The following is a 27,481-nucleotide window of genomic DNA, read 5'->3' on the forward strand; positions in this document are numbered from 1 at the left end:
TAGCCTTATTCCACGTCGCTCGAGGTCCGTTCGGGAGCTCCACCGCGCACCCGCTGGCGCTTCTACACACCACCATGGCACCGCCAGCTTACCCCCTGCTCTCTACGGAAGCTCGCCACGCCGTGCGACGCCCTTCGATCCGCGGTGTCGAAGAGCGTCGCCTGGGTGAGTTTATCGGAGGGCAGTACTCCAACTGGAACCTCTCCTCGGTCCTCTTTGAGGGCAAGACGGACCACAAGGATGTCATTCGTCTCGAGCGATGGGACCCGCCAGCGGGCACCAAGCCCAGCTTCGACGAGGCCAAGAAGCAAGACTACAGAAAGGCAGAAAAGGGTCAGACTTTTGGCCCCAGCTGGTGAGTACATTGCAACCTACCCCATTTGCCTTGTTGCCTGTTCTCTTCTAAAAGTGGTCTTTACCCTGCTTCTCACACACAGGTCCAACCACTGGCTGAAGCTGCACATCAACTTGCCAAAGGAATGGCGCGACAAGGAATGGGTCGAGCTGGAATTCGATCCAAGCTGCGAGGTGAGTCGTCTCAGCTCCGTGGCCGGCGCCCCTCCACTCACAAAGCTGCGCTCTCCCCCACGCCAGGCCATGATCTTCGACGAGCACGGCCTGTCGCTCCAGGGCATCACCGGTGGCTTTGACAAGCGCCGTGTCGACTTTCCCTTGCCCAAGTCGATGCGCAAGGGCGTGCTTCTGTACGCCGAAGTCACCTGCAATGGCCTCTTTGGCGTCGAGAACCGCCAAGAGGGAGACCCCGACCCCGATCGCTACTTTGAACTGAGGTCCGCGGACATTGTCGTCAAGCGCCCCGAAGCCTGGCATCTCCTCTGGGACTTTCAGCTTCTCCAAGGCTGCGTCAATGAGATGCCCAGGGATGGTCCACTCCAGAACAAGGCGAGTAAGGATGAATGGGATTGTGTGTCGCTGCTGTTGCTGACGGCACGTTGCGAAATCATACAGGCCTTGTGGGTGGCCAACAGGATCCAAGACACGTTTCGAAAGTCGGACCTGTCGACGATCAAGGAATGCCGCAAGCTGGCCGAAGAGATCCTGGGAAAGGGATGGGCTGACAAGGGAGCCAAGATCTACGACGAGGGTAATCGCCGCGACCGCGATGACTTTGCGCTCTGGAGCATCGGCCACACACACATCGACAGCGCCTGGCTCTGGCCATTTACTGCCACGCAGCAGAAGGTCGCCCGGTCCTGGTCCACTCAGCTGAGCCTGATGGAAAAGTATCCGGAATTCAAATTCACAGCCAGCACCGCCCAGCAGTACAAGTGGCTCGAGACGTTTTACCCCAAGCTCTTTGTCAAGGTGCAGGAGGCCGTCAAGAAGGGCACCTTTGTCCCCATTGGCGCCACTTGGGTTGAGAATGATGCCAACCTGCCCAGCGGCGAGGCCTTTGTCCGGCAGTTTGTACACGGCCAGCGCTACTTTGAATCGCGCTTCGGCAAGCGATCCAACGTCTTTTGGTGCGTTTCCTTTGCCCCTTCGATCATCGTACGACTTGCCATACTGATAAATTCATTCTTCCCAAAAGGCTGCCCGACACGTTCGGCTACAATTCTCAGATTCCCGCCATTGCTCGTGGTGCAGGCACCGACTACTTCTTCACCCAGAAGCTCAGTTGGTCCAACATGAACAGATTCCCACACAACACCATGATGTGGACTGGCCTCGACGGCACGCAGATCATCACGCATATGACGCCGGTCGACAACTACGACAGCCAGAATGGCGTCAACGACATTCTTCGTGGCGTGAGGAACAACAAGAACCTCGGCGTCCAGCCCACGGCTCTCCATCTCTTTGGCTGGGGAGATGGTGGAGGCGGCCCCTCGGCTCCCAATCTCGAAGCGCTGCGTCGGGCCAGGGCAGTGTACAACAATGGATACACGGAAATGCCAAAGGTGCACTCGGGCAAGACCGCCGCCGAGTTCTTTGACAATGTGCGCAAGATTACCGACAATGGCGAACGCCTCCCCACATGGACTGGCGAGGTATACCTCGAGTTCCACCGAGGTGTCTACACGAGCCACGGAAGCATCAAGCGCTGGAACCGCAAGCTTGAGATTGCTATGTCGCAGCTCGAGTGGACCGCTACGCTGGCAAGCATCGTGGAAGCCAAGTCCTACAGCTATCCCAAGGAGGACATTGACTCGCTCTGGGAGTCCATTCTGCTCTGCCAGTTCCACGACGTCTTGCCTGGCTCCTCGATTCGCCTCGTCTATGACGACGCCGAGAAGATCTATGCGAGCGTTGCCAAGCGCGGCGCTTCCCTCCTCGAGAAGGCGCTGTCGGCGCTCGACAAGAAGCAATCCAACCTCGCCATTGTCAATCCGCTCAACATTCCCAGGCGCGAGCTCGTCTGGGTGCCTGAGCGACTCGATGCCGGCATCCAGAAGTCATCGGACGGTGCATCGACGCTGGTGCTCATGGAGGATGCAGATGCTTGTGGTCTCGCCACGCTGAGCCCAGCGCCCACATCGATCATGCGCAACCTCGAGGCTGTGTCGGTGACGGAGCACGCGAATCAATCCTTCACCATGAGCAACGGTGGTGTCATGTTCAAGGTTGACAAGGGTCGCATCTCGAGCCTGCAGCTCCTCACCCAGGACAAGGTCTGGAAGGAGCTCCTTCCACACGGACGAACCGCCGGCCTGTCGATCTGCGAAGACTATCCTCCGCAGTTCGATGCGTGGGAGACTGAGATCTACTCCCTGCAGACAGAGGAAGAGATTGCCTTTGAGACGGTCCGCATTGCCCAGGCAGGACCCTGGCGAGCCGCTTTGGAGCTCCAGGCCAATTTCGGCAAGAGCAGCGTCCGCGTCGAGATATCCCTCGACGCGCTTCCTGCCACTGCTACCAATGCAAAGGCGCGCGACGCTCGTTCCTTCATCAACCTTGATGTCAAGATCGACTGGGAGGAGAAGCACCGCTTCCTTCGCTTCGACGTACCTACAGTGCTCCGAGCCGACTTGGCCTCGTATGAGACGCAGTTCGGCATCACCAAACGTCCAACGTCTAGAAACACGTGAGCAGCTTCCCTCTCCTACTGATCTGCTTCTCGTTGCCCAAGTCCTGACCGAGTGATCCTTCCTTTACAGCTCCTGGGAAGCGGCCAAGTTCGAGGTGTGCGGCCACAAATTCGCCGACTTGTCGGAACCCTCGATGGGCTTGGCCCTTCTGACCGACTCCAAGTACGGCTACAGCGTCGAGGGCGGCCTCATGCGTATCTCGCTTCTAAAGGCTGGCACCTATCCAGACGCTCATCAGGACGAGGGCAAGCACCGCTTCCGCCTTGGCATCTATCCCCATCTTTCGTCCCTCGAGCACTCTGACGTGGTCCATGCAGGACGCATCTTTAATGCTCCCCTCACGGTGGCACTGCCGAATGATTACGTCTGCGACATCTTTGGTTCGGGCAGCAGGCTCGTAGAGGGAGCTCCAATCTGCACCTCAGCAGCTGCTCCCGCTGCCATGCCAGTGCGTCTCGACAATCCCGGCGGCTCAGTCATCCTCGATACCGTCAAGCGTGGCGAAGAGGACTTTGAGTACCATGGCAAGAAGGCCAGCGGACGAAAGACGGTTGTGTGCAGGCTCTACGAGTCGCTCGGCAATCACGCCAAAGCTGTACTCTCCTGCTCTTCGCTCAACATCAAGCAGGCCAAACTGTGCAATCTCCTCGAGGACGAAGTCGATGACAATGTCGACGTCAAGGGTGGCAAGATCATCCTTGACTTGCGTCCCTTCCAGATTGTCACGGTCAAGCTGGTCCTGTAAACAACGCCTTGCTCTCCTTTTCTCTGCCCACTTCAATTAACTTCACAGACAACGTCTCAATGATCATCAAGTCACCTATTACTTCATGCGTTCTTTCTTGAGATGACCAGACCTATTGCCTTTGTTCAAATCAGTGCAAGCTCCTCTTGGGGTCACACGTCTAAAGGTGATGTGCACAGATGTCATTGGATCCGTGGTGCTAAAGAATCTTGTGATTGGTCCATCCTTCTAATCTCTACTAGGAGTTCTGAAACGATGCACTAATAAGCTGCGAGACTGCGCCGAGATGGCCATCGCTGTTCTCGTTTCGGAACACTGTAGCGAGGCGAGAACGACTGTCAGCAAGTCAAGCTTTGACTGGAAGAAGAGAGGCACTCACTGAAGAGCAACGACTCGCTCAATCGCAGGACCTCGTCCTTTGTCAATGAGTCGCGTCCGTTGGAATGCAGCTTGAAGAACCACTCGATGCTCGCCAGCACGTCGTCCCGCGCAAACATGATCTCGTCGAGGCCCGTCACAATGTCCTGCAAGCTCAAGGAACCACGCTTTTCGCGATCCCACCGCTGGAACAACCTGGGAATAATGTCGTCATTGTTGTTCGTCCTCGAGTCGGGGATCTTGCGCTCAATCCTCTCCTGGAAGCCGTTCGAGATGACGAATTCGTCGCGCGCCCAAGTAGCCACCTCGGCAAGAAAGTAGCGAAATGTCGGCAGATCGATGCGCATCTCCTTGTAATCTTGCGTCGTTGTCGGCGTCGTAGCCTTGCCGCTCTCGTCCGAGGCAATGGCAGGCGCGTGCCGGGTCCGATAGATGGCCTCCACCATCTGATCATAAATGAGGCCTCTGTACTCCATTGTCAGCACCGAGCGGGGCTGGACTCAATCGTGCAAATGACTCACGCTTGCTCCTTTGAGAAGCGCCCGAGGTCCTTGAGATTCCTGACGGCGCTCCTCTTTGCAAAGAGCTCAATCTCCTCGACAATCTCCTGCCTGAATCTCCTCCTCTCGCTCGCGATCGTCTCGTCAGTGACGACGCCAAACTCTCGGAAAGCGACAACGAGAAGCTCCTGGAAATTTGTAATCTGTCGGTGCCTGGGGTTCTTGCTCTCAGGGTGGGCAGAGTCGCCCAGTGTCCTGAAGTAGTTCTTGATCATATTGATGAATGCGCCATCGTCGGTGATGCGGCCGGAAAGAAGCTCCTCGCCATTGATCTTGAGGATGGCGAGTCCGACCTGGAAGAGGACCTTGGGGCCCATGGCCATGAAGCAGTCGACGATCCGGAAAGCGAAGACCATGGGCATTGAGTTGATGTAGAGCGACAGGAACCAGGGCAACGAGGCGACCGAGAGCTGAATGTCGGTCTGCACGAAATGGTCGTGGATCATCGGCAGCGACCTCTGAACCAGATGCTCGAAGACTTTCTGGTCGAGAATGGTGCCTGACATGGATTGCCTATGGGAAAGTAACACGTCAGGTTTAACAGACGCATTCGAAGTGCTGGGAGCAGACTCACGTATAGTACCCTGGCAGCAGACGATCACAGAGCATGTCGAGGAGCCAAAAGCATTGCTCCTCCGACGTGTAGATGAGGATAGCCGCCACGACGATATTCATGGCCTGGCAGTAGCCCAGCTCGGGATTTTTCCAGCTGTAGGCGGTCAAGACCCTTCTCAGTGTCTCGATGCCCTGCGGGTCTTGGTAGCCGGCGTATTCCGGCAGTGACCGATTCAAATCCTTCTCGATTTCTTCTGTCGATGTGCTCGTCTTTCCCTCGTTGGACTTGAGGAGCGCCTCGTACTCGCCTTGGTGCGCGAAACGCATGTAGATGCTGCCCGACGTCAACTCCCAGATCTCGCCGCGAAGCCGGTTGGGCAGCCCAACTTGGACGAGCCGGAGGAATTGAGGATATCTCACGAGCGTGAGGTTGCGGCCATGAACTGCCAAAAGAGAGCCATCAGTCTCCGGGCACACAGATGAAAGGGACAAAGCATACTGACTTCGAAGGTAGTCTCTCCAAAGCTTCATCTTTGACTTCTCTCGCAATCTGCACCAAAGTCTCGTCAGTCCGACACTTCTTCTCCCGAAGCAACCTCGCACACTCACTTTCTCGGATCGCCTGGAAACTTGAAGCGTGCCCCCAGCCCTGCATGGTATGGCGGCGGAGGAGTTGGGGTGACAGCCTCTGCGCCCTCGCCCGCCTTCTCCTCCGTGTTGCCGGCGTCCTCTACAGCCGCAGTCTTCTCCTTGCCCTTTTCACTTGCCAGCTCTTGCAGAGCCACCTCGCTGTAACAGCCGGCCACGAAGCTCTTGAGCGTCTTCATGCTGCCGAGCTGGGCGCGGAGATTGTCCCTAAGCTGGGCGCAGAATGTCTCGCACTGCGGTCGAAGCGCGTTGAGCTGAATGATCTGTGGAGAGAATTCACTCGTCAGGACACACGAAAGCTCCCTCAGTGTACCATGCTGCAGAACTCACGACCTTCATGCCATGCCAGACAACGACGGCCAAGGCAAAGACGCCGGTCCTCTGTGCATTGAGCCTTTCGACTCTCCTGACGCAGTACAGGGGCAGCGTCAACCGGCAGCTTCTCCTGTCCAAGCTGCTGAAGCAGAGGAATGCGTTCGTCAGGATCAGTCGTCCCGCATAGACCTGGTCTTCTTGCTCGGCGCTGTCGACCGCCTCGGCAGCGCCCGCATTGGCTGGCACGGGGTTGGACAGCGAGAGCACGGCGGGAATGTCGTCCTGCGGCTCCTCCGTCGAAGGTAGCCCAAAGGAGTGGATCACCGCTTGCGTCCGTGTCGGCTCGCGGTAGTCGCGCAGCGAGTGAGCGATCGTCGACATGGTCTTCGTCTGGCCAGCGATCAAGGCTTTGGGGGCGGCGTTGTTCTCACTACGAGGAGATTAGATCCTGGACCGCATTGAACGAAGCGGCGCGGTTAGACCACCCTTTAAAATTTGCCACGTGCGCCCGCGAAGCTTTGCCTCTTGCTGCACCTCGACGTCGTTGACCAAGAAGTCAATTTTCTGTCTGCAGCGATGATCACCAGCATGTCGACACTCCGTATCGGCCTGGGCCCCCGTCTGCCCAGCTTGCCCCGCGGAAGAGCGCAGGCGGTATCGGCAGGGAGACGCTCGGCGTCGACCTCTGCACCGAGAGTGCGGCCCCAAACCTCCCCGCCACCATCGCGCCCTTTTGCGCGGACACGGCCGCCGCTTCCCGTCGTACGCTCCTTCTACCGGCCCGCCATTGTCCTCTCACTCCTCCTGACCTTGGGCACATGGTCTGCGTTCACGCTGCATGCCACCAACAAGGAGCGGCTCTCGTCGTCGGTCGTCAAGAACATCCTCGATCGGATTCGGCAGGACGACGACATCGAGCGGCTCATGGGCACTGGGGTTCAGCTGGAACGGAGCACATACCTGATGGGCGATCCGTGGATCCGGGGAAACATCAACATGATGCAGGGCAGAGTCGACATCAAGTTCAGGCTCAAGGGGCAGAAAGGTGCGTTGGTGGGCCCTAGCTCGGCCTGGCCTTCTTTTCCTCCCCTCCCCTTCTCATCTCTGAAGCTTTTCGGAACCCAACAGACTCAGGCACAGCCTACTTTACTTCGATCAGGAGGGACCAGGCGACGTCGTTTGAGACGCTCCGCTTCCTCGTCGTGCTCGACTCCACAAACGACACCATCTCCCTTCTCGATCCCATCCAGCACGGTTCCCAGCGCGACGTCTCGGTGACATAGAAGAACAATTTGTATTATCTGTCTTGTTTCCAATGAAAGCAACAATCATCTCTCTCTCTCCTTCATCAAACGGCCTAATTCCAGATGCCAATGATGAGGAACCAGCCAAACAGCGTCTGGGCCACGGCGATGCTGAACAAGAACTGAATGCGCCGTGATCTTTGGGCGTGGGTGATGGTGACGCTCGAGGGTGACGATGGGTCGGGGAGAACGACGTATCGGAGGGACCGTAGCTGTGTGAGGGAGAAATGCATCAGCTACTTTGTCATGTCTCTTCCATCGCAGAGAAAGAGAGGACTCACCAGGAAAAAGGCGTTGGCTGCGCAAGTATAGAAAAAGGCGCTCCAGTACACGAATCTGCCAAAGCGCAAGAGGCCAACGAGGAGTGTGACGATGGCGCCAACAAATTTGTAGCCAGAGTAGGCCAGAAGATCGACCATAGTGTGGTCGCCCTGGATGTTGAGGAGGTAGCAGCCCAGCTTGACGGCGGCAAACTCGAAAAAGACGATGCCCAGCGCCCGGCTGAGGATGAGGCCAAAGACCTCGGGGTGGAAGCGCGATTCCAAGCCTCGGATCACCGACACGAGGAGGACATAGGTGACGAGAGCCATGACTTTCAAAAGACAACTCAGCGCTCTTGGCCCTTGCCTAACGAGCGAAAAAAGTGCAGAACTCACCAGGGATGTAGAGGTCAGGACTGTTGACATCTTCTCTCGGCGCTGCGTACCCTTCTGTCATCTTGGAAGAACCGCTGGGTCCAGACGAGGCCGAGGAGCCGTACGCAGGCCCATTCTCTTGCGCGCCGCCTGATGACCCTGGCCCACCACGCATGCTGAGCGAAGCTGGGGGCACTCCACCGACGGCGGGGCCTGACCCATGCCGCAAGGCTCGTGACCATGGCCGGTGCCGCCAGGGAAAGAGGACGAGGCGGAGCTTGTGAAGCACGTACGAGTTGGAGACATTGAAGTAGTGCTTGAGCACCGCCAGGGGCAGGATCCGGTTGAAGTTTTTTTCCACGTACTCCCCACCGACCTGGGCCATCTGCCGTCCAAAGTGAACGCCCATCTGGGCGGTGTGGTCGTTGAACACTGGCTGGCCGCCTTGCCCCAGCCCAAATCCACCAAAGTTGGGAAAACCTGCTCCAAATCCACCCTGACCACCTGATGATTGCTGTTGCTGTTGCTGTTGCTGTTGCTGTTGTGAACCCATATTGCCACTCGCATATCCGCCAGCACCAGAGGCGTACGGGTCCTGCATGGCGCCGCCGAAGCTGTTGGGGTAGTTGTTGTTGCTCTGCAGGGGAGGCGAAGAGTAGCGCGCATACCCGCTATCGCCTACCACGGACGAGGAAGCCGCCCCTCTGGCACGGGCCGAGGAGAGGTGCGGGTCAGCAGGCGAAGTCTCGATGCCTACATCGCCGTGCTGGTTGGGCGTAACAGGCGGATCGGGCACCTGGAACGGAGGATGTGTCGGCTTGGGGTGCTGCAGGGGTGGCTGTTCACATCAAGTCAGTGTTAGATTAGAAGCATCGCCATCGATTTCCCGTCGCTGCAACTCACTGGTGACCGACTCGAGCCGTAATTTTGCTGGTACATTGTCCTACCCTACGCAGTCTGGACGGCAACGATGGCTGTTCAGAAGGTCGGTACGTCTTAAAATATTCCAACTTGACGTGGCTGGAATCCACGTGGCTCAATCCACTCAGCCTCAAAGAAACGGGGAGCGCCATCACACAAAGAAGCTCATTTCAGACGATGCAATCGGGCTATGGATTCAAATGCGAATTAGACATGGTAAATCACTTCTGCTCGACTGCTTTTGTGGCAATCTCGACGGCCGTCTTGGACTCGAGGTTGCACGCCGCTGAGAGGACGGCCTTGAGGGTGCTGGCGGTGATGTCGACATCGATGCCCACGCCCCACCAGCCTTCTTGCCTGACAGCGCCTCCTCCATTTGTTGTTGCGCTCTGGGCCTCCGCGACGGCTTTTGGCGAAGCATCAACGAGCTCGACGTAGGCAGCAGCTTGCGCCTTTGTCTTGGTGGCACCGGGCGCAGCCGGAGCGAAGACACCCGGACGGTCGATGACGTGCTCGCTGTACTCGCGGACGTTTGCGCTGATGCCAAAGGCGGCATCGAGAGCATCGAGGAGGGCCGAGAGAGGACCGTTGCCCCGGCCCTCAATGTCGTGCGGTTTGCCGTTGCGGGCAACGACACCGTTGAAGCGCACATACCGGGGTGTTTCAGTGCCGCCGTTGGCTGCAGCAGCATCGCCATTGAGGCCGGGAGGGGCATCGTCGGTGATGCGGAAGCTCTTGAGCACCATCGAGCCCTCGTTCTTGCCCAGGGCCAGGGAAGGAACGTGGTATGTCTGGGTAAAGGCCCGAGTGATATCGTCGGTCGTCATCTCACGACCAGTGCGGTCGGCGACCTCCTGGATGACCTGGTAGAAGGCCACTTGCATGCGCCGCGGCAGGTCGAGGCCGAGGGACTGAGCAACGAGGTAGGCAACACCGCCCTTTCCTGACTGCGAGTTGACGCGGATGACAGCCTCGTATGTCGCGCCCAGGTCGGCCGGGTCGATGGGAAGGTAAGGGATGGACCAGACGTGGTCGCCCTTCTCCTTGCGCTGGGCCTGTGCGTGGAAGCCCTTTTTGATGGCATCCTGGTGTGAGCCAGAAAAGGCGGTAAAGACGAGCTCTCCAGCGTAAGGGTGACGAGGATGCACGGGAATGTCGTTGCAGTTGGACACGACGTCGACGACGGACTGGATGTCGCTCAGGTCGAGAGGCCCTGGCTGGATACCCTGGCAGAACTGGTTGAGGGCGAGCGTGACAATGTCGACGTTGCCCGTCCTCTCGCCATTACCAAGGAGACACCCTTCGATCCGGTCTCCACCAGCAAGCAGACCCATCTCGGCAGCAGCGACGGCGCAGCCTCGGTCATTGTGCGGGTGCAGCGAGACTGTAATCTCCTCGCGCTTGGTGATGTTGTTGCAGAAATACTCGATCTGTTGAAATGGGAGTCAAAGTCATGGAGATGAGCTTCAGACGCTACTTGGACAAAACGCGGAAAGGTCCTCACCTGATCGGCATAGTGATTTGGCGGGCCAATCTCAACGGTGGCGGGCAGATTGAAGATGATTTTGTTGGTCGAAGAGGCCTTCCCGTAAGCGACCCGGACCTGCTCGCACAGGCGGACAGCAAAGTCGAGCTCCGTCTGCGTGTATGTCTCTGGGCTGTACTCGTAGCGGAAGTTGGTGCCGCCGTTCTCTGGCTTGCTGTACTCGTCCATGAGCTTGGTGACGAGCTTGGTGTGCTGCACGGCCAAATCGATGGTCTGCTCCTGCGAGTTGCCAAAGACGACGTTTCGGAAGAGGGGCGAGGTGGCGTTGTACATGTGCATGATGACATTCTTTGCCCCCTTGACGGACTCAAACGTCCTGCGGATCAGCTCTTCTCTGTAGTGGCCGTGAGCGGGTAGGTGAGTGATTCGAACCTAGTGGAAGAAGAATTGAGACTGATCTCGAGAGAAAGCCACTAACCTCGCAGGCGTCAGGACCTGGATCCAAACATCGTCGGGGATCATTTTTTGCTCAATGATGGTCCTGACGAAGCCAAAGTCGGTGTCGCTCGACGAGGGAAAGGCCACTTCGATCTCCTTGAAGCCGACGTGGACGAGGAGCTGGAAGAAGCGGAGCTTCTGCTGCTGCGACATGGGGTTGATCAGGGCCTGGTTGCCGTCGCGGAGGTCGACCGAGGTCCAGATGGGCGCGGTCCGCTGCACCTTGCTGGGCCATTGCCGGTTGGGCAGGTTCACCGGCTCGTAGGGCGCATACTTTGTCCCGGGGTTCATCGGCGGCATGACGAGTAGTGGTTCTCTGACGTCGTCGGATGGAGGCGATGGCGCGAGAAGAAGGCCAGTGACTCCCCTTCTTTTTTTAAAAAAATAAAAAAAGTTAGAAGGGCACAGGCGCACGTCAGTCCGCGCACGTGTTGCCGTCCACCCCGGAACGCGGGCCTCGCGCTCCCTCCGCCGACGTTTTAGTGCACTCCCGACTTCCTGTCTTCTCGACGGGCGAACGGCGAACGACGAATACAATCTTCGGCATCTGGAGCAAAGCGATAGTCGGCCTGCTCGCCCTCGTCTGGTCGTTCTACTTCAGGATCTTCCTTTACAATCAAGCACCACCGGAAATGAGCGCGACGCACCAGCTGCTCAAGACCATCGTCGTGCCTCCCGCCTCGGGCAAGCGGGCGACGGCGACGCTCATCTTTGCTCACGGCCTTGGCGACACGGGCGCAGGCTGGTACGATGTGGCGCAGATGCTCTCGGCGCGACCTGCGCTGCAGCACGTCCGCTTCGTGCTGCCCAATGCGCCCGTGGTGCCCGTGTCGCTGAACATGGGCATGAAGATGCCCTCCTGGTTCGATAGTAGGTCTTCCGCCTCTTGTGCGATTCCTGCCCCGACGCTTCAGCGAGCTGGCTGCTGACGTGGCCTCACCCTTGTTCAACTACTTCACAGTCACGACGCTCGACGATGTTCAAGGAGCGGAAGACGAGGCGGGCCTGCTCAAGAGCGCCGATGCCATCAAGGCCCTCGTCGATGCCGAGATCGACGGCTCGGCCTCGGGGCTCGATGGCCAGGGCGTGGCGAGCGAGCGTGTTGTGGGTGAGTGATCATGCTTCATCTCCGCGAGCTGTGACCATCTTCTGATGCGACGATAACTTCAACTGCTCCTCTCCTCCCCTCCCAGTCGGCGGCTTCTCCCAGGGCGGCGCGATTGCGCTCCTGGCCGGCCTCACAAAGACGCCCTCCGTGGCGGGCATCATTGCCCTCTCGACGTGGCTCCCGCTCCGCGCCAAGCTCGTCGCCCCCTTTCTGCCCAGCCACGCCGAGACGCTCCCCGTCTTTATGGGCCACGGCACCGCTGACCCCGTCGTCCGCTTCGACTTTGGCGAGCGCAGCGCAAAGTTTCTCCGTGCCGGCGACGGCGGCGGCCAGGGCCTCGGCCTCGGCAAGTTCAGGCAGACAGACGAGGGCAGATGGCGGGGCGTCTGGCAGGAGGCCTACCCGGGCATGCCGCACAGCGCCTGCGCAGATGAGGTGCGTCTTCTGATTCTGCTTTCTGTACTCGCCTGGCTCGGTGCCCAATGCTCACACTGTCTTTCCACTTCTCCCTCTTCTTCTTTTGCCATCACTGCTACTGCTACTTCACTTTCCAGATCGAGCACCTCGGCCAGTTTCTCGAAAAGGTCGTTCCAGCATCTAGTGATGAATAGATTACATGCCTGTCTTGTTAGCTGCAACACAACATCATTGTCCGCCCCAGAGGGCAGTGAAGAGGACAAGGCGGGCCGGGAGCGTGTCGAGGAGGCTCTCGTCGACGTTGGCAATGCTGACGCGAATGTCGCCGTCCGTCGCGGCCTCGTCGGCCGGCCTGAAGAAGCTGCCGGGCAATGCGACGATGCCCACGAGGCTGGCCAGGGCCGTGCACACCTCCTGGCTCGGCCTTGTAGCAAAAGGGTGTGCCATGAATGCATAGTAGCCGCCCGCGCTCTGCAGCTTCCAGCCGAGCTCCGCCGCGCTCTTTTCTTTTGCTGTCCCAAACTGGCGCCGCAGTGCCCCGTCGATGTCTGTAGCAGCAGCAGCAGACGAGGAGGGCCCGCGCGGGAGCAGGCGCATGACGTCGTCGATTGACGCTCGCGCCTTGAGGCCCGCTGCGAACTTGCTGCGCCGCTGCGCCAGGTCGTTGGCCACCTGCAGCCGCCACTGCCGCTGGTCGGGGTCCCCCATGGCCCATGCGACGGCGCGCTGCGTGTCGCTGCGGGGCGGGCAGATCTGCACGTTGTCGAGGCTCTTTGCGAGGCTGCCAAACGTGCTCGACGACTCGCCCGTCGTGGCGTCGGTGGCCTGTGAGATGAGGAGCGACGGGTGGGCCACAATGGCGCCGAGACGGTGGCCGGGGATCGCATAGGACTTGGAAAAGGAGTGGAGCGAGATGACGATGTCGGCCCAGTCTGGCCTGCTGAAGAGCTGGTGCGGCCGGGCCAGGGGCAGGAGCCCGTCTGGAGCTGTGTTGTTCGTCGCTTCGTCGGCAAGGAGAAAGTCTCGGTAGCTGTGGTGTGAAATGAAAGGGGCGGTGAATAGAGGGTGAGAATGTGGGTTGAGATCCTTACATCGACCACTCACGTCTCATCCACAATCAGGGCCACGCCCTCGCGCGCACAGATGGCGTAGAAGTCGTCGAGCAGCTGGTGCGGGTAGATGCTCCCCGTCGGGTTGTTAGGCGTGACGAGCACGACGGCCTTGATGCGCGGCAGGCTGCTGGACGCGGGCCCATAATTGTGCCGGCGCACCAGGTCCTCAAAGGCCTGGGCCGAGGGCAGAAAGGCGGGCGACTGCGTCGGCAGCGGCACGGCCTCGACGGCGAGCGAGGCCAGCGTCATTTGGTGGTTGAAATACCAGGGCGTGGGCAGGACGATGGCCTCGCCCGGCTGGGCAAGGGCGTGGAAGACGACGGCGGCGGCCATGTTGCAGCCGGCCGTGCATGCGACCTTGTCCACGCTCACCTCGGCCCCGTAGACGGTCGAGAGATCATGCGAGAGGGCCTGGCGCAGCGAGGCATCGCCAAAGACGTGGCCATAGCCGTGCGTCTCCATGGGCGCCCGCTTTGCCTCTTGCGACATGCGCTCGATCAGCGATGCGTGCGGAGCATGGCCCGGCACGCCCTGGGCCAGATTGAGGAGCGGCTGCGAGGGCGGCGAGGCAGACGACGACGACGACGACGAGGCAAACGGCGACGACGAACCCGGGTACGACGCGGCCCACGCCTTGGCCAGCGGCACTGGCGGCTCGGGGCATGCCTTGGCCAGGTGAGGGTTGAGTCCGTACTTGGGCGCTGCCATGCTGTTCAAGAACTGTCTCGCCGCCGAGCTTCTTCTCATTGGCGAGAGAAGGAGAAGAAGCAAGCAACCGCGACTTCCCAGCCTCAGTCAATTTTAGGTTGTTGGCCTTAGCGCGGCCTGGCCACATCACTCCACCCCTGCCAGTCACCAAGGGAGATAGATCCTTGCCTCTCAGTCGTGGTTGTCACTCAGGCTACAGACGAATTGCCTTCTTACTGCTTGTTCTTCAGCACCGTTGCACACCCGCCCGGACTGCAACGCTCGGCTCCCTCAGTCCATGTCTTGAGCGCAAAGGTAGTCGGCCTGTGCACTCGATTACATAATCATCAGTCTCCACTTGTCGAGAGCGAGCCAGGCGTGTGTTGCTCTGCCTGAGTCATCTTGGATCTTCTCTTTCTTTCTTTCTCTCTCGCTTGCCGTCAAGATCACTTACATCACCGCCATGTCCGACTACGAGCTGCGGCTGTGCTCGTCGGCTGCCGATCTGCGTGCGGCGCATGAGGTCCGCCTCGAGGTGTTCCACCGCGAGCAGGGGTTCCCGGCTGATACGGAAGTGGACGAGTACGACCCTGTGTCTGCGCACTTTATCGTCGTGGAGCGGCACAGCGCGAGGCCCGTGGGCGTCATCAGGCTGACACCGTACCCAAGGGAAGAGGTGCTGGCCCTGGCACCGCCGCCGCCGCCGTCCTCCTCTGCGAAGGACGCTATCAAGAAGGCCGACGATGGTGGCCTCTTCAGGGGAGGCGCCATGGAGGCAGAGGAAGCAAAGAGGTCGAACGTAGAGGACAACTCGATACCGCAGGAGCAGACGAGCATGGTGACGGCAGGAGGTGGCCCTGGCGGCACCAGTGGAGGGCTGCCCATGTTCCCCAATTCAGCGACGAAGCAGACCGCGGCAGGGTCCGCGGCGAGCGACAAGCGGCAAAGCGACAAGGACGACCGGGCCCAGGACGTCGTCGGCCAGTCGGGCGTCATCACCGTCGATGAGACTCCAGCCGGCAAGCTCGACTCGAGCTATCCGCTCGGTGGAGTGCAGAGCTCCGAGTCCCTGGCCCATCTCTTCAGACGCGTGGCCCTCGCCAAGCCAGCAGCGGCCAACGCAAAGGGGGCCGCGCACGGGCACGACTCGCGAGGCGCAAAGATCAGCCGCCTCGCCGTTCTGCGCTCAGAGCGGGGCAAGCATCTTGGCGAGCAGGCGGTGCGTGGCGCCGAAAAGTGGCTTCTCGATGTCCTTTCGACGCCTGCCCAGGGCGATGAGGCCCACAAGGACACAGGGGTGGACAGCATCGACGTTGTGCTGAGCAGCCAGATGCATGCCGTGAACTTCTACAAAAAGTGCGTGTGGCCCCTTTTTTCTCCTTCAGTGGGGTTCTTCGCTTCCGATGCAGCATGCTGACCTGAAAGACGCGCAGACTCTCGTACCAGACCACTGGCGAGCCGTACGACGAAGAAGGGGCACCACACATGTGGTGCCTGAAGAAGCTTGCCTTTGAGCGAGCATGATTAGACTAGAAATACATTGCTGGTTCCCTCCTCTTTCTTTCTTCCTTTCTCCATTCGTCATGGCTGCACCGCTGCCACGGCGGCAGAGGGCACGATGGTGTTTGGCGACCAGATCCAGTCGAGGCCAAAGAGCGCAGAGGAGAAGCCGTGGACCTTGAAGCGAGCAAAGACTGTGGAGAAGAAGAAATCAGCCGCCCTGTTTTGCCCATTGAGAGAAGGAGAGAACAACACCCACCCCAGTAGCTCCATCTCCTTCCAAGCCACTTGCCTACAAATGGCAGCAGCATCACTTGGACGGCAAGCTGCAGCTGGCGAATGCTTTCGTCCCATTCCTCCTGCGCCAGCCTGGCCTCCTCCTCGGAGTCCCACGTTGTGAAGCTGACATCGTCGTCGACGTCGTCTTCTTCCGAGTCGATCGAGTCGATGTGCTGCTCCTCGGAGGAGATGCGGTGCATGTACGACGCCCGTTCTCGCTGGAGATGCGCCAGGAGCACCGAGGGCCCACCGACGCTCTCGTCGTCCAGATAGCCAGGCGAGGCCATGTCTTCCCTGCGCCTTCCTTTTCGACGAACCAAGTGAGTCACTGAGTCCGTTGTCGACGACGCACGGATGATCAGATCAGTCTTGCACCCCTCGTTCGGTCGGTCGGTCAATTTCACGTGACTTGCCCCACGCGTCGCGCTATGGCCCTGTCTCTTTTTTGACCGAGCCCTGGGCGCACCCGTTCGTCGCATTCGCCTTTCCAATCGCCATCGACCGAGCCACTTTGTTTTTTTACGTCTCTCCAACCGCCTCTCACACCTATTCTCTCCCGGATGGCTTCATAGACGACGCAGGAACGGCACTCACCTCTCTCCTGCTTCTCCCTCACTCTCGCCCCTCTTTTATTCTTCTCTTGTTGTGCACGATCGACCTGAGGGACTCTCGGAGCCGTCGGATCAGCCAAACAGGCGCAACACCACGTTCTTAGCGTCCCACACGCACCATGATTGTCATTCCGCTTCCAGTCAAAGATGGTCTCCCTCAGCCTCGAGGGCCTGGCGCTCGCTCAGAGGCTGGTGTCTTGACCGTCGATGCTATCCGTGCTGCCTCGGTCTCCTCGCTTTCGGGCGACGAGGATGGCGCCACTGAGAAGGAAAAGGCTGGACCAAGCCGCCGCAGTGGCGCCTTCTCGCGCTCAGCCTCCATGTTTCAGCAGCACACCACTGTCGCTTCCTCCTCTTCCAGCGCCTCCTCATCCCGTGGTTCGTCACCGTCGGACGTGGCATCGTCGTCGAGGAGCACACCAACGCATAAGACAGGTTCCACTGCGACGTCTTGCACGCCCTCGCTTCGTGTGGACGACGTACCCTCCAAACCGACGACGCCCAGAAAAGCCAAAAGGGAAACTGCAGACGTGGTCGTTGAGGTGTCTCCCGCAACGTCTGAGAATGGCAAGGCGACATTGAGAAAAACAGAGAAGGGCAAGAAGCAAGATCCTCGTGCGATCCAGTACGATGTCCCCACAGATACGTTTGTGCCACCCTTTGGGCGAAAGACAACCAATGCCGAGAGAGATCTGGCCAGGGTTTGGGAGGCTGTCGCCGGGGCTCGGCGTATTGCCGTCATCTGCGGTGAGTCTTGGCTGAACCCTTTCCCCCTCACCGCTTCCCTGCATCAAGACTGACGAGCCAATCATTCCAGGCGCGGGCATCTCTGTCTCGTCGCCAGCAAATATCCCAGACTTTCGCTCCACGGCGGGCCTGTTCAAGACGCTCAAGGAAAAGCATCCCAATGCAGGACTGTCGAGCGGCAAGGATCTCTTTGATGCCAGGCTCTTCAACACGCCCTCGACCCAGTCGCTCTTCTACTCGATGATATCCGAGCTCAAGACAATGACGGATGCCGCCAAGCCAACGACGTTCCACCACCTCCTCAAGCGCCTTGATCTCGAGGGGAGACTCCAGCGAGTTTACACACAGAACATCGATGGGCTTGAGGAGCGAGCCGGACTAACGTTTGGACTCGGCGAGACGGGCGACAGCACTGCGACGGTGCGAGCACTGGGGAAGCGAAAGCGCGATGAAAGGCTGGGCAAGGGACCTCCGCCCAACGCCAGAGCGCCTGGCGCCTTCTCAAGGAGCAAGAGCGATTCGGCGCTCCTCTTTGCCGAGAGATTGCGCTCCTCGACGCCCGACGCCGACCAGATGCCCATGTTCCCCCGGACAATCCCACTTCACGGCAGCTTGTCGACGCTCACGTGTGCCGTGTGCAGCCACAAGATCTACCTGTCGCTGGCCTCTGGCGACGGCGAACACAGTTTTCGGATCCCGCAGAGGGAGCTGTCGCCCGATGCGCCTGATCAGGCCGTGGCCGCGCTGGAAACGCTGGCAAGGGGCCAACCGGTTGAGTGCGTCAAGTGCGAGGAGTACGAAGAAGTGCGCCAGACGGCCGGGCTGCGGTCCAGAGGCGTGGGAATCATGCGCGTCGACGTTGTTCTCTACGGCGGCCAGAACGACGGGGGAGAGCAGGTGGGACAATGCGTGCAACGAGACATTCTCGGCTTGCGAGACCCCAACGAGACTGCCGTGCCGGAAAGCGCGCTGGAGAGAGCAGCACGAGAGCGAAAGGAGCGAAAGGAGAAGCAGAAGACCGATGCGGCCTCGGAGAGGGCCTCGGAGGAGAAGACGGTCGACGAGCTGCTGGCGAGCTCCAGCAGGGCGCCGCTCGAGCCCATCTGCGAGGCCAACTCGATGGAAGAGGCCTTGGGGGCTGCGTTTGACGAGGGCATCGCATCGGCGACACCCACCATCTCCGTCTCAAAGGCACCCACAGAGCAGCCGTCAGCACCTTCCTCGACCGGCAGCAAGTCGAAGCAGCGGGCTCCAAGGCTCAAGCCGCTCCCGCCGGACCTCCTCATCGTGGCAGGTACCAGTCTCAAGGTGCCAGGGACGAAGCGGATCGTGCGTGAGTTTGCAAAGGCCTGTCAGGCTCGCGACAAACGCTACTATTCGGGAGACAGCGAGGAAGAGGCCTCGGAAAGCGAAGAGGAGCTGTCAGGAAAGAGGACGACACGGGCGAGGGCAAAAAAGGACGATTCGGCTGAGCCAAGGGAAGGGAAGGCGGATGACGATGACAATGACGGTGACGATGACGACGACGTCAATGCGCCCATCCGAACCGTTCTCCTCAACTACGACTTTCCTGTCCCCGGCTCTCAGTGGGATGGTGTCTTTGACGTCTGGGTCCAGGGTGACGTCCAGCAAGCTGCGCTGGGTCTCTGGGAGGCGACAAAGTACCCGAAAGAGGCTTCCTCGACTGGTTTCGGTATGGGACCCGCAGAAGACGAAGAGGAGGATCACAATGACGCTCCGAACTGCCAAGAGCTCTCGTGGGCCAACCACTGTGCTGTCTTGGAAGAGGAGCGCAAAGCCGCAAAGAAGAGGAGCCGTGCCTCTCCCAGTGCCTCAACAAGGGACGGTACAGCGACGCCGACCAAGTCTGGAAAGGCGGCAGCTTCATCAGCGAAGCCGGTCCCCAAGGGTGAAGCAAAGGTCAAGTCTGCCAATGATCCAGACAAGAAGACAAAGTCGAGTGTCCATGGTGCTGTGACGAAGAAGGCAGCTGCTTCGATCAAGAAGAGCCCTGCGCCACAGTCCAAAGCCAAAGCCCCGAAGGCGACCTCGACGAATGCGAAGACGACCTCAGCCAATCCCAAGAAGGCCGTCGCCGCTCCCAAGAGCAAATCCGTGTGGTCACCCAAGAAGGGCGCAAAGACGCCTTTGACAAGCTACATGAAGGGCACCAAGGCCTCCACCATGGCGACCGTCGCCGCCGCTCCCAAGAAGAAAGTCAAGTAGTCTCGCCACTTGCACAGCATGCTTTCCCCACCAAATTTCCATGTACTCGTTGCATATCCGACCTACCCTACCCTACCATCACACAACATCCTTGTGGCATCTGTTGGTACAACAGAAGCCGTGCATGACTCGCAGTAGCAATACCCCCATTACAAACATTGAAGACAATTAAATTTTCGCTCCCCTACAATCTCGAAGAAGACAGATTCCACTAATTTTCCATCACTTGTCCTTCTTGCTGCTCGACTCGCCCGTGGCCCAAGAAGCGTCTGCGATGTCCTTTGCGCCTCGCCGCCTGGCTTCCTTGATCACAGCGGCCTTTTTGCGCTCCTCGGTGCGCTTGCTGCCCCAGAAGCCCCGTCCGAGGGCGCGCGAGCGCTGGCGGATCATGTGCGAGTACATGACATACAGGCCGGGCCACCAGATGACAAAGAGAAAGAGGATGGCGTAGTTTCCTGCGGACCAGGCCGAGGGGTCGTTCCAGGGAAGCACCTTGGGCAGGGTCTGGAACATCAGCATGGCCTCGGAGCCGGCGCCGAGCGGGTAGAGGACGTAGAAGAGCGTGTACCTGTGTGCGTGTAACTGAATGAGCCGCGGCAAGGAGAAGGTTGGGGACACGGAGTGGGACCAGAACTCACCGGGCCCAGAGCAGACCGTCGTTTTCGGAACCCATGAGGCTATTTGCGTAGAAGGAGTAGCGCACGCACTCGGTCAGGCTCCACGCAAAGACCATGGATGCGTAAAAGGCACTGCCGGCCGACTCGCTGTATCGCTCCGAGATGCCCCAGACGAGCCAGAGGCGCGAAGCGACCTGGATAACCGTCGTCGGGACCGGGCTGCGGACCCAGCCGAGGGCGGCGTGGAGGACCTCGAGGACGGCAAAGGACTGGACGAGGGCGACGAGGGCGCCGACATGCCGGTGGAGCAGCGATGCACGCTCGAGGAGCTCGAGGGCAAACGCAGGCAGGTACGGGTTCGCGTACTTTTCCTGGAACCAGGCTCGGAAGGGGCGCAGGCTGGCGAGAATGTCGCCGGCGAGCCGCTGGGGCGCACTGAATGTCTGCGGACCGAGCACGAGGTGCTTGATCGTCGTGCTCAGGATCAGGGCCCAGCCAAAGAAGGAGGCGAGGTTGTAGGCGATGAGGTAGCCGCGTACAAAGATGCTTTGCGCCATCGTTGTTGGGGGAAGAACGTGGTGGAGGGGAAGAAGAAGATGAGAAGAGAGGCCATCGCTAGCCTCCTGGGTGTTCCTTATCCCGGCCACGTGGCAGGAAGAAACGCGTCCCCTTGGGCAAAAGTGTTGCTCTCTCTCTCTCTTAAGTCTTCTTCCTCGTGGAGGACAAGTGGTTCATGGCGGCCATGGCTTACGAGGGCCACGGTCAGCAGCCCGACATTCTCGCACGGCTATCGCTGCCATTACACCCTTCCGGGGCGATTACTTCGAGCAACAATGCGGGGTCCTATCGGCATGTCCTGCTTTCGCGCGCCATCAACCCGTCGATGGATCTCGTCCTTGTTCTCAGTCGCGACGTCTCCCAGGCCTCGTCCAGCTCGACGTCGGCCATCTCTGGAGGGCTTCCGCCACAGCCAGCCGGTATGAGCCAGAACATGTCCGAAGCGCGTCGGCGTATGATCATGCTCAGTCGACAAAAGATGCTTGGGGCCAAGGGAGGTGCACTTGCTACCTCATCGATGGCAACGTCAGCTGCAGCAGCCACACCTCCTGCGCCGCGCCTGACAAAGTGCCCGCCGATTCGCATCAGCCTCTGGCGGATGCCGTCGGACGGTGAGAGCGGTGTGCTGGTGTGGGACTCCCAGGTCGAGGTGCCCGACATTTGGGGCACCGAGGGACACGATCTTGCAGAGCTGGAAGACATGTCTGTCACGGCCAGCTGCTGGACAAAGAAGGGCAGAGAGGCGACTCTGGTCGTCCAGGTGTCGCGGAAGGACGTGAAAGGTGCTCGACCGTTGAAAGCCGCACGATATCTGTGCATCTACAACGTCCAGACGGGTGCACAAGAGCGTGCGATACCCATTGACGAGAGCCCGGCATCGGTGGTCGGGTTGACGTGGGTTCCTACCGACGAGCTCGAAGCACCCTGCACAGTGAGTTGATAGCATGATAACCCCATCCATGCAATAGCTCCCTGACTCGCTGTCCGACAGGGAAGTGCTCGTCATGTTCTCAATCTCCTCAATCCTCTACCACGGCACGCCGATCTGCCAAGAGAGCTCAAGCAAGGACCAGGGCCACCAACACCACTTCGACGAAAGGCATTAGCAAACAAGACAATAAAGAAGGCTCTTGAAGAGAGCAGGAACCTAGCAGAATCTGTCCCCACGACCTCATTGGGCTTAGCGGTACAGAAGTTTCCTCGACTGGGAAGTCAGGCCCATCAACATGGACTTGTCGCCCCACCCCCTGCTGCCAGTGCAGGAGCTCCTTTCCGCCGAAGAGGAACTGTCGATCATAGCAACACGGGACTCCTGTGCGCATGGGACGAAGACGAGGTCTTTCTCTTCTTCGATGGCACAGTCTGTCTGGGTAATCTGCCGGCAGGCAAGGCCGGGCGGATTGCGACGTCGGATCTATCAGACGACGGCTGCATGCGCATCGCATTGCGGATCCAGCGCGAACAACAGAGCGATTCGATAGAGGGGACCCAAGAGGGACTTTCTTTCTCCACTGTCAGACCCTTTGCAGAGAGGTCGAGGCCGCTGGAACGATGGAAAGAGCTGGCTGCCCTTTCGACCGGCTTCTACTACCTTCTCGAGCACGCATACGACAATGTCGTCCTCTTGCGAACGGCACATTGTCAACTCAGAGCCTCGTCGCTCGAGCGGTGGACCAACAGTGTTCGCAGCGTGGCCAAAGCTCATGCTACCGACGTGAGCTCGTCCATCATTAGGACGCTCCTCACCGGCGTCTCCAACGAAGCCATGTTCAACCTTCTCACGGGCAGCGTCTCGGGCGACGATGGTGACATGCACCGTCTGACGGCCTCGGCTGTGCGAGAGATTGACACCGAGCAGAGCACCGCCTTTCGTTTCATGGCAAGGCAGGCACGTCTCGTTGCAGAGGCCTGTCAGAGGTGTCTCGTCCTCTCGAGGGACCTCAAAGGTCTTCTTCTCTGGCCGAGTCAAAGTCCACTGAAAGGCGCCGAAGCGAAGCAAGAATTTGAAGAACTGACAGCGTCGCTGTCGCGAATTGTCATGGGTGCGCGTTCCTTGGCCGATGAGATTGACGAGGAGGCAAGGTCCTGGCGGGAGCTGCACAAATGGTGGAAGTACGAGCGAGCGAGACAAGAGGCGATCAAGGCTGGCGTTGACGAGGCCTCGGTTTCCGTTCAGTATGAGGTCCTTTCCATCTCCAATCTCGTCGAGAGGGGCTTTCTCAATCTGCAATGGGAGCAAAGCTTGGGGCTGGAGCTTGACGAAGCCCTCGTACGTGTCGATGACGAAGACGAGGATTTGGACGAGGAAAAGGTCCCCGTCTCTCGACCACAACCTCGGACAAAGGTCAAAGACAAGGACGACAATATGGCATGGACGCAGCCCGAAACGAAGGATTTGCCATCCTTTGAGAGCAAGCTGCAAGCGGCTATGGAACATCTCGATCAGCCGGTCGGACAGCCTCAAGCAAGCAGAAAGGAAAGGCAGCCGGTGAAGAGACATGGTCTATTCATCTCGTCCTCACTGCCACAGGAGCTGGCACAGGCTTTCACAAAGGTCTCAAAGCTCTTTTCTCGAGGCTTTAGGGAGGCTGTCTCCACTGATGCGAGCGTTCACCATATTGGTGATCTGCCAATACCCGATACGCACATCCTGTGCTCGCTTCGAAAGGATGAGCTCTTTTCCTCGTGTGTCGAGCAGCAATCATCCTTGACAACCCCCGCACAAGCCTCGGTCTCGTCGTCTCACAGCACTTCTCTCTTGCCCCAAGTCCGCTCTCAGATCAGCAAAGACGGCAGCAAATTTCGCATCGCCTTTGTCACGCGCGTTCCGTCCAGCAAGGACACTTCGCTCATCCTTAATCTCGTCGAGGTACCACGTTCACCATCCGGATCCATTCAGTCGAGGCAGATACCAGCGAATTCGCTCTTGGCTACCACAGAGGGAAGGGTAGGGGCCCTAGATGACGTCATCGATCTGCAGTGGTACAACGATGACGAGCTCTTTCTCCTCTGCCGTGGGCGTGTCGATGGCTCTTCGACAACGACAATGCTGCTCTCGATTCGCCCATCAAAAGCATTCTCGCAGCATCAGACAGAGACGAGAACAATGGCAGAAAGCGCTTTGCTTCACCGTCGGTATGTGTTGTCGGATCCAATGGCAAGTCGTGCGACGCAGGTCGCCTTCAACTCGGAAAAGGACGTAGCAGCCACACTCGACGAGAGGGGACAACTTCTTTATTGGGACCTGGTCAGTTGATCCTTTCACACTGCTCTCGCAACCGTCTTTTTGTACTCTACCGTCGAACCCTGCTGTATTATTCAAGACAGATGTATGAATTTCAGAGAAAGCCCACTTTATAACAAATCTGACTTAGAAGGAGAGCAGACCAGAGCAGCAAAAAGGCGATGCATCTGGCTTAAGTGAATTCAAACATCAGTGAAGTCAAGCTTTCTGGCAGTCCCGCCAGGAACCTGTTGATGAATGCAAGCCAAGAGTGCGAGCATGAGCTTTTTGTCCGCCCACAAGGCACCGATTATGATGGAATCGGCCTTGAGGGCTTTTGTAATCATCTCAACTGTGACTTCAAGACCTTCTTTAGATTCAAGGGCGAGTTTTTGCAGATGGCTTTCTCCCTTGTCCACTTGACCGACTATTCGATGGAGAAGGTTGAAGTTGTTACCCAGCCTTTCCTCCATACACTTAAAGACCTCGTCGACCTTAACCACACTTTGATAGAAGGATTTCGACGGACTCATATCGATGCCGGGTGGTAAGAGCTTGAAGAGGCTTGCGAGGTCAAAAGGTTCAAGGGCTTCAGTGCTTTTTTGCTCGTTTCCGCCAGACGGTGTGGATGGACTATAGGAAGCATCGGGGGCCCAGGCGGTTGGCGGTGTAAAGGGCTTCCAGGCACTCGATGGTCCTGTCGCGAATTCATCATAGGGGTTCGAGACCCTCGACGACACGGGACTATCTGGATGAGGGGGAGAAAACGCGCTCGATGAAGTGCTCGTATGTGGTGCCATGTTCCACCAAGGGTTCTGGTGAGAAGGTTGATGGTGCGGAGGTTGCTGGTACGGAGGTTGCTGATGGTACGGAGGGTGCTGCTGGTACGGGGGTTGCTGATGGTACGGAGCGTGCCGCTGGTACGGAGGTTGCTGATGGTACGGAGGGTGCTGCTGGTACGGGGGTTGCTGATGGTACGTAGGTTGCTGATGGTACGGTGGCTGCTGGTACGGAGGTTGCTGGTACGGAGGGTGCCGCTCGTACGCAGGGTGTTGATCGGCAGGGTAATGACGAGGACCAGAATCAAGACGCACTCCTAACTTGTGCTCGTAGCTTTCGACTTGTGTTTCCTCGGGAAAGTTCAACATGCTTATGAGAATAATGAGGACGACCGCCACCGCTGCAACATATGGGTGTACTCGCTTCTCGAGTGTCATCTTGTCAGAGGCATGCTCAAGGTCAGCTGGGCTACAATGATAGAGGGTTGTCGATCTTTGTTTCACGCTCACAAGTCCGTCATCTTGCCGAGCTCCGGCATCGACCGGTTTCGTGCTTGCGAGGTTGAGGACGATGATGGCGACGAGCAGCACCGCAAATATGCGAAGAGGAAGCTTCATGTTGGGCGGTTGCAAAAGGCAGTGTGATGCAGGAAAAGACTCTTTGCTGTTGAGAGGGCGCGAGAAGAGACCACAGAGGGCCTCTTTATATACCTTCAGATCGACAAAAGTGATACGGGGCGACGTTCACTGTTATGGCAGTCCACCTCTAGCTTGACGACTCTGCTCCTGTGTTTTTTTTTGTCTCTGTTCGCTTCTGTCTCTGTTCGTTTCTGTCTCTGTTCGTTGCTATCTCTGTCCGTCTCTGCCCCTGCTCGTTTCTGCCTTTGCCCGTTACTGCTTCTGTCCATTTCTGCCTCTGCACATTTCTGCCCCTGCTCCTTTCTGTTCCTGCCCGAAATCGCTCCGAGCGTTCCACTGAAGAGTGCCTTATCGGACATTAAGCGAGCCTCGGGCGTTCTGGTCGTTTCCAAAGATCCTCACGCTGCGTTCTCGCAACAATTTTTTTGTACTCTACCGTTGTACCCTGCTGTATCACTTGAGTTCAATGTATCAATTAAAAGATAGACCTTTTCTTCACGACAGTTCTAGTAAAGAAGAGCAGACCAAAACAGCAAGAAGCGAGAGATGCTTTTGGCCAAGAGAACAGCCTTTAGAACAGCTTTTTGGCAGTTGTTCCACGTTTCTGCTGTTCGATACAGTTTTCGAATGCTTGTCGAATGCTGGGATCGCTTTCTTGCAAGACATCACCCACGTCGGGACTGGCCTTGGAGGCTTCTTTAGCCTCCTCAATCGTGATTGAAGGGTCATCATAATATCGGTCGAGCAGAGCTTTCAGGATGTTCGGGTCTCTGCACACCTGCTTGACCTTCTCTGCGAGTATCGAACCCTTGTCGCTCAGGTTTTTTACCATACATTCAGAGAGCTCATTTAGGTTGAACCGATCTGAGGCGCTCGACGAGCCCGCCTGGTGAGGGCCAACGCGGCTGGAGGGCTCAAAGGGCTCTGAGGCGCTCGACAAATTCGCTTGGTGGAGGCCAACGGGGCTTGAGGGCTCAGAGGATTCGGAGTCGCTTGATGGGGCATCGTCTTTGCTGTTGAAGGACCTCGTAGGCTTTAGCTTCCCTGAAAGGATCCGAGGACATGGCTGGGAGGCATTTATGAGACTGAAATGAAAACTGGATTTTGAGGAGCTTGATGGGCTTGTCCTGGATGGGCTTGTTCTATGGGGCTTGTTGGGTGTGAAATACTTCGAGACTTTTGGGCTATGCGACGACCGACTGGTGGCAGAGGGAAACGAACGGCTCGACGGCCTGTCCAAGCGTCGTACCGTGTTCGACAAGGGGAACGAATCGTACGGACGATAGCCACAATCAGGAGGCACCCCGAAATTGTTCTCGTACAATTCGTCTTCCTTATTCTTGGGAAAAGGCAATTTGCTTATGAGGAAGATGAGAGCGATCACCAATGCCTCAAGGTAATTGGGTGCACGCTTCTCGAGAGTGATCTTGTTGGAAGCAGTGCTCAAAGTCAGCTAGGTTATGGCCTTAGAATTTTTCAATATCTCCCACACTCACAACTTCGTTATCATGCTGAGTATCCGTTTTGACCGGTTTTGTGTTTGCTATGTTGATGACGATGATGGCGACGAGCAGCACCGCAAAGATACGAAAAGTTAGCTTCATGCTGGGTGGTCGCAAAAGACAGTGAGATGGGGAGGAAAGTCTCTTTTGCTGTTGAGAAAGGGCGAGAAAACCCACAGAGGGCCTCTTTATATACCTTAACATCGACAAAAGTGATACGGGGCGGCGTTCACTGTCAGGACAGTCCACCTTTGGCTTGACTAATCTGCACCCAACGTATTCTTTCTCTGTCCGTTCCTGTCTCTGTCCGTTTCAGTCTCTGCTCATTTCTGTTCCTGCCCGAAATCGCTCCGAAGGTTCCACTGAAGAGCGCCTCATCGG

At 58.2% G+C, this 27,481-nt stretch overlaps 14 protein-coding genes across 14 annotated transcripts; 7 read left to right on the forward strand and 7 right to left on the reverse strand.

Annotated features, from left to right (window-relative positions):
- Positions 1-74: 74 nt before the first annotated feature.
- FA10DRAFT_274661 (putative AMS1-alpha-mannosidase) lies at positions 75-3,875 on the forward strand (the record flags this gene model as incomplete). Its single annotated transcript, XM_025523224.1, has 6 exons — positions 75-355; positions 438-528; positions 595-903; positions 970-1,484; positions 1,553-3,046; positions 3,120-3,875. The coding sequence occupies 6 exons, from the start codon at positions 75-77 to the stop codon at positions 3,793-3,795; spliced, it is 3,366 nt and encodes a 1,121-aa protein (XP_025379141.1). The 3' UTR covers positions 3,796-3,875.
- Positions 3,876-3,924: 49 nt separating this feature from the next.
- FA10DRAFT_300504 (TBC-domain-containing protein) lies at positions 3,925-6,698 on the reverse strand. The gene is made up of 7 exons (XM_025524857.1): positions 6,267-6,698; positions 5,898-6,199; positions 5,792-5,838; positions 5,308-5,731; positions 4,695-5,246; positions 4,175-4,638; positions 3,925-4,110 (listed from the first exon to the last, which is right to left on the reverse strand). Exons 1-7 carry the CDS (start codon positions 6,630-6,632, stop codon positions 4,034-4,036), a joined length of 2,232 nt encoding a protein of 743 aa, XP_025379142.1. The 5' UTR covers positions 6,633-6,698; the 3' UTR covers positions 3,925-4,033.
- A 125-nt stretch (positions 6,699-6,823) lies between these two features.
- On the forward strand, positions 6,824-7,595 carry FA10DRAFT_265761 (DUF1783-domain-containing protein). Its single transcript, XM_025521200.1, has 2 exons — positions 6,824-7,296; positions 7,380-7,595. Exons 1-2 carry the CDS (start codon positions 6,840-6,842, stop codon positions 7,532-7,534), a joined length of 612 nt encoding a protein of 203 aa, XP_025379143.1. The 5' UTR covers positions 6,824-6,839; the 3' UTR covers positions 7,535-7,595.
- On the reverse strand, positions 7,571-9,162 carry FA10DRAFT_250209 (YIF1-domain-containing protein). The gene is made up of 4 exons (XM_025519556.1): positions 9,094-9,162; positions 8,212-9,028; positions 7,837-8,147; positions 7,571-7,767 (listed from the first exon to the last, which is right to left on the reverse strand). The coding sequence occupies exons 1-4, from the start codon at positions 9,127-9,129 to the stop codon at positions 7,609-7,611; spliced, it is 1,323 nt and encodes a 440-aa protein (XP_025379144.1). The 5' UTR covers positions 9,130-9,162; the 3' UTR covers positions 7,571-7,608.
- A 115-nt stretch (positions 9,163-9,277) lies between these two features.
- FA10DRAFT_239484 (putative LEU4-2-isopropylmalalate synthase) lies at positions 9,278-11,454 on the reverse strand. The gene is made up of 3 exons (XM_025519186.1): positions 11,076-11,454; positions 10,616-10,991; positions 9,278-10,541 (listed from the first exon to the last, which is right to left on the reverse strand). Exons 1-3 carry the CDS (start codon positions 11,393-11,395, stop codon positions 9,333-9,335), a joined length of 1,905 nt encoding a protein of 634 aa, XP_025379145.1. The 5' UTR covers positions 11,396-11,454; the 3' UTR covers positions 9,278-9,332.
- Positions 11,455-11,572: 118 nt separating this feature from the next.
- Positions 11,573-12,873, forward strand: FA10DRAFT_265764 (Phospholipase/carboxylesterase). The gene is made up of 4 exons (XM_025521201.1): positions 11,573-11,965; positions 12,057-12,203; positions 12,289-12,638; positions 12,758-12,873. Exons 1-4 carry the CDS (start codon positions 11,728-11,730, stop codon positions 12,812-12,814), a joined length of 792 nt encoding a protein of 263 aa, XP_025379146.1. The 5' UTR covers positions 11,573-11,727; the 3' UTR covers positions 12,815-12,873.
- A 404-nt stretch (positions 12,874-13,277) lies between these two features.
- FA10DRAFT_265766 (PLP-dependent transferase) lies at positions 13,278-14,492 on the reverse strand. Its single transcript, XM_025521202.1, has one exon. The coding sequence runs from the start codon at positions 14,438-14,440 to the stop codon at positions 13,721-13,723; it is 720 nt and encodes a 239-aa protein (XP_025379147.1). The 5' UTR covers positions 14,441-14,492; the 3' UTR covers positions 13,278-13,720.
- A 328-nt stretch (positions 14,493-14,820) lies between these two features.
- FA10DRAFT_265768 (hypothetical protein) lies at positions 14,821-15,974 on the forward strand. The gene is made up of 2 exons (XM_025521203.1): positions 14,821-15,775; positions 15,853-15,974. Exons 1-2 carry the CDS (start codon positions 14,883-14,885, stop codon positions 15,941-15,943), a joined length of 984 nt encoding a protein of 327 aa, XP_025379148.1. The 5' UTR covers positions 14,821-14,882; the 3' UTR covers positions 15,944-15,974.
- Positions 15,975-16,680: 706 nt separating this feature from the next.
- Positions 16,681-19,970, forward strand: FA10DRAFT_265769 (DHS-like NAD/FAD-binding domain-containing protein). The gene is made up of 2 exons (XM_025521204.1): positions 16,681-17,556; positions 17,627-19,970. Exons 1-2 carry the CDS (start codon positions 16,929-16,931, stop codon positions 19,780-19,782), a joined length of 2,784 nt encoding a protein of 927 aa, XP_025379149.1. The 5' UTR covers positions 16,681-16,928; the 3' UTR covers positions 19,783-19,970.
- Positions 19,921-20,964, reverse strand: FA10DRAFT_265770 (PTPLA-domain-containing protein). The gene is made up of 2 exons (XM_025521205.1): positions 20,421-20,964; positions 19,921-20,350 (listed from the first exon to the last, which is right to left on the reverse strand). The coding sequence occupies exons 1-2, from the start codon at positions 20,954-20,956 to the stop codon at positions 20,005-20,007; spliced, it is 882 nt and encodes a 293-aa protein (XP_025379150.1). The 5' UTR covers positions 20,957-20,964; the 3' UTR covers positions 19,921-20,004.
- Positions 20,965-21,474: 510 nt separating this feature from the next.
- On the forward strand, positions 21,475-22,063 carry FA10DRAFT_259230 (hypothetical protein; the record flags this gene model as incomplete). The annotated part of the gene is made up of 2 exons (XM_025519954.1): positions 21,475-21,888; positions 21,926-22,063. 2 exons carry the CDS (start codon positions 21,475-21,477, stop codon positions 22,061-22,063), a joined length of 552 nt encoding a protein of 183 aa, XP_025379151.1.
- A 120-nt stretch (positions 22,064-22,183) lies between these two features.
- On the forward strand, positions 22,184-24,213 carry FA10DRAFT_259231 (hypothetical protein; the record flags this gene model as incomplete). Its single annotated transcript, XM_025519955.1, has 2 exons — positions 22,184-22,271; positions 22,319-24,213. 2 exons carry the CDS (start codon positions 22,184-22,186, stop codon positions 24,211-24,213), a joined length of 1,983 nt encoding a protein of 660 aa, XP_025379152.1.
- Positions 24,214-24,383: 170 nt separating this feature from the next.
- FA10DRAFT_300515 (hypothetical protein) lies at positions 24,384-25,707 on the reverse strand (the record flags this gene model as incomplete). Its single annotated transcript, XM_025524858.1, has 2 exons — positions 25,470-25,707; positions 24,384-25,397 (listed from the first exon to the last, which is right to left on the reverse strand). The coding sequence occupies exons 1-2, from the start codon at positions 25,575-25,577 to the stop codon at positions 24,384-24,386; spliced, it is 1,122 nt and encodes a 373-aa protein (XP_025379153.1). The 5' UTR covers positions 25,578-25,707.
- A 462-nt stretch (positions 25,708-26,169) lies between these two features.
- FA10DRAFT_292728 (hypothetical protein) lies at positions 26,170-27,202 on the reverse strand (the record flags this gene model as incomplete). The annotated part of the gene is made up of 3 exons (XM_025524406.1): positions 26,170-26,664; positions 26,848-27,024; positions 27,095-27,202. The coding sequence occupies 3 exons, from the start codon at positions 27,200-27,202 to the stop codon at positions 26,170-26,172; spliced, it is 780 nt and encodes a 259-aa protein (XP_025379154.1).
- Positions 27,203-27,481: the final 279 nt, after the last annotated feature.

The sequence above is a fragment of the Acaromyces ingoldii genome (genome assembly GCF_003144295.1).
Source record: "Acaromyces ingoldii strain MCA 4198 unplaced genomic scaffold FA10scaffold_2, whole genome shotgun sequence".
Classification (NCBI taxonomy): domain Eukaryota; kingdom Fungi; phylum Basidiomycota; class Exobasidiomycetes; order Exobasidiales; family Cryptobasidiaceae; genus Acaromyces; species Acaromyces ingoldii.